At 34.4% G+C, this 3,398-nt stretch overlaps 1 protein-coding gene across 1 annotated transcript; it reads left to right on the forward strand.

Annotated features, from left to right (window-relative positions):
* Positions 1 to 205: 205 nt before the first annotated feature.
* Positions 206 to 673, forward strand: LOC149133217 (uncharacterized). Its single transcript, XM_089360512.1, has one exon. The coding sequence runs from the start codon at positions 206 to 208 to the stop codon at positions 671 to 673; it is 468 nt and encodes a 155-aa protein (XP_089216638.1).
* Positions 674 to 3,398: the final 2,725 nt, after the last annotated feature.

Consider the following 3,398-nt stretch of genomic DNA (forward strand, 5'->3'; position numbering starts at 1 on the left):
CTTTGTAGATAATAAAGAGAGAATTATTTATTTATTTATTTGATTTTTTTCTTTGGAATGCGTTCTGCGGTCAACGAAACAAAAGCTGTGGAGAATAGGAATTACAGGGATTGGTTAGTGAATATAGAGTTAACGCTCGACATTTGACATTGTTATATATTGCCATATACATACATACATACATATGAGTTTGCTTAAAAAAACAATGGGTGCTGAGCTAGATGTACCAGATTGGCTGACCGTTGCACAGACTACTCTTATCTTCAAGAACAAAGAGACCCATGTGGCTAAAAGCTATAAGCCTATAACATGCCTGAATGTTACGCACAAACAGTATACAGGTTGTCTGGATATGTTTCTCCAAGACCAAACAAATGGTGTGATAACTGATGAACAGGCAAGAGGACAGAAAGGAGTTTGGGGTTGTGCTGAACAACTCAGCAAAGCTGTCCTTAAGAAAGCCAAACAACATCGCAGTAATCTCTTAATGATATGCCTAGACTATAAGAAAGTATTCGACGCTGTGCTTCATTTACGGATAATAGAATCACTATACCTTGCCAAATATATGGTGATTCTTTCGGAAACGATGAGAATGTTGCATACGTTGGTATTGGGACTAAATCCAGAACAAAAGAGTAGTTCTACAAACTCTGGAAAATATGGAACTTAGAACTGTCTGCATTTAAGAAGTCACAATGCTTTTGTAGTGCCAGTGCTAGTGCCAATATTTGGGATATTGGACAAGATACGTGATGACATCCGCAGCCACGACATCAAAAGTAGAAAGGTATTAACCCCCACTGACAACTTACACGTTATGAGCGACACTGACAGGATTTATGCGAGACGAAGTGATGGCAGTAGAGGCATAAGATCATACCAACCAGCCTTTGAATATCGCATTGCATCACTCAGAAAAACCTGCTGAACAATAAAGAAAGAAATTAGTACATTCCATGCATACTCAAAAAATGAGAGCTACATCTTCAGTGTTGAAGAACTACTCTGAGAATACGACCCATAGGAGGTTGGACTAGCCTAACTAAACAAAAGCTTGGAGGAGAAGCAGTCATCATATCAGCAAAACGCAATGCATAGATACATACCCTGTAAGGTAGAGGATAACAACAACATTGACAGGAAGAGTAGCTCTCCTGGACCTGCGATAGATACATCACATCCCACCTAGAAGGATAAGCCTTCGCTATCTAGGAATAGAAGACAGCTACTAAATACCTAATAAACAAGAGGGTCAAAGATATTACCAAACCTCCATGTTGTAATAAAAAATTTCGGCTCTGCTCGACCAGTGTGGAGAATATCCACTACATTGCTCCACAATGTCTATGAGATACTACCTGCCCCTGAAGCATGGTATAGTCGCAAAGACTTTACAATGCTATCCGCAAAAAGGATTGCACTGGCATATCAGAACTTGCCTGTATTCATACCTTTAAAAACAAAAAATACTGGTGTAACACTCCAATGAAAACATCAATTTGGTATAAGCGTAACAGACCTGATATTGTTCTTTGGAACAGGAAACAAAAGTCATATACTGTTATGGAGGTCAGCTGCCGAGCAGATACAAATGTACCATCAAAATTCCATGAAAAAGAGAACATTTATGGTGAATTAATGCAGAACTTACAGCTCTCATACCCCGACTGAGAATTCTTATTTGAACTTATTGTCGTAGGTACATTAAGTTTTGTATCAAAAAATTTGCACAAAAACCTAGAAATATTCGGTTTCACAGAGAAAGAGCAAAAGAAACTGAGGCGGTTTCTTCAAATCCAATCTATAATTAGCATAGGGAAGATACATAAAACATTCCCTAGAGACTCCATCTGAGATAGTTATGTGATGAGGTGCGCACACTTGGGTATATGCATCGACAATCAACCATTATACCACCTCAGTTACATATTTACAAACAACGGGAACTCTCTTAACTCAGTCTTGTCACTTTGTTAGCGACTGGTTTATATACACACAAACACACATATATGTGCATGTTCATATATGTGCACACGGAGTTGCCCCATATCTATATATTCTTTTATTCTTTTACTTGTTTCAGCCATTTGACTGGGCCCACGCTAGAGCACTGCTTTAAAGGGTTTTAGTTGAAGAAATTAACTCCAGGACTTATTATTTTTAAGCCTAGTACTTAATCTATAGGTCTCTTTTATAGAAACTCTAAGCTACAGGAAGTAAACGCCCCAACATCAGTTTTCAAGTGATTGGGCGGTGGGTAGGGGAGGGACAAACACAGACACAGAGACATGAATATATATACATATACATATATATATATATATATATATATATATATATATATATATATATATATATATATATATATATATATATATATATATATATATATAGTCTGTTAAAGTCTGTCATACCGGCCATGGCGAAGGGAAATAGCCCTGAAACTCGAGTCGCCTTTATATATTTATATTTATATATCTGATCCTTTATATTGGCCTTTATATATTTATATTTATATATTTGATCCTTTATATTGAACACTCAATATTTCATCTACATTCAATACTTTATTTCATGGTGCCATCCATTTTTATTTTATTTTATTTCATATTATATATTGTATATTATATTATATATTGTATATTCCATATTCTATACCCCACATTGGTTCTGCAGGAATATAAATAAAACATAAAAAACAGACAGTGTTGGAACTCTTTTAAACAAAATAATATATTCCTCTATACACAATCATACAAAAACCCCCACCTTTTTTGTATTTATTTTTACTCGCATATATATATATATATATATATATATATATATATATATATATATATATATATATATATATATATATATATATATATAAACTTAAGGTACTCAGAAATCTGGATGTTTGTACATTTACAGATTTTTATTAATGTCACATGTTTTATAAATTAAATAAAGCGCTTTTCACCTAATCGTGTAGGATTTTCAAATTGTTATATATATATATATATATATATATATATATATATATATATATATATATATATATATGTATATATATTATATATATATATGTATGTATATGTGTATTTATATGTATATGTGTATGTGTGCATATATTTGTATCTGTGTTTGTCCCCCCACCATCGGCCAGTGGTACGGTAAAAGAAACCGATAGAATAAATACTAGGCTTAAAAAGAATAAGTCCTGGGGTCGATTTGTTCAACTAAAGAACAAACGACCGATCAAGAACCAACGACTTTGAGGAAGTATCTGCCGTCCCCAGCTCCGCTGTCTCTGATGGGGACTAAACATTTATCTTCGACACCGATGTGGTGACCAGCCCCGTGCCATATGTTACCAGGAGTGCGAATAGGGCCACATCTCATGTTTATAAATA

The sequence above is a fragment of the Octopus bimaculoides genome, chromosome 11 (assembly GCF_046866305.1).
Source record: "Octopus bimaculoides isolate indiv1 chromosome 11, ASM4686630v1, whole genome shotgun sequence".
Taxonomy (NCBI): Eukaryota; Metazoa; Mollusca; class Cephalopoda; order Octopoda; family Octopodidae; genus Octopus; species Octopus bimaculoides.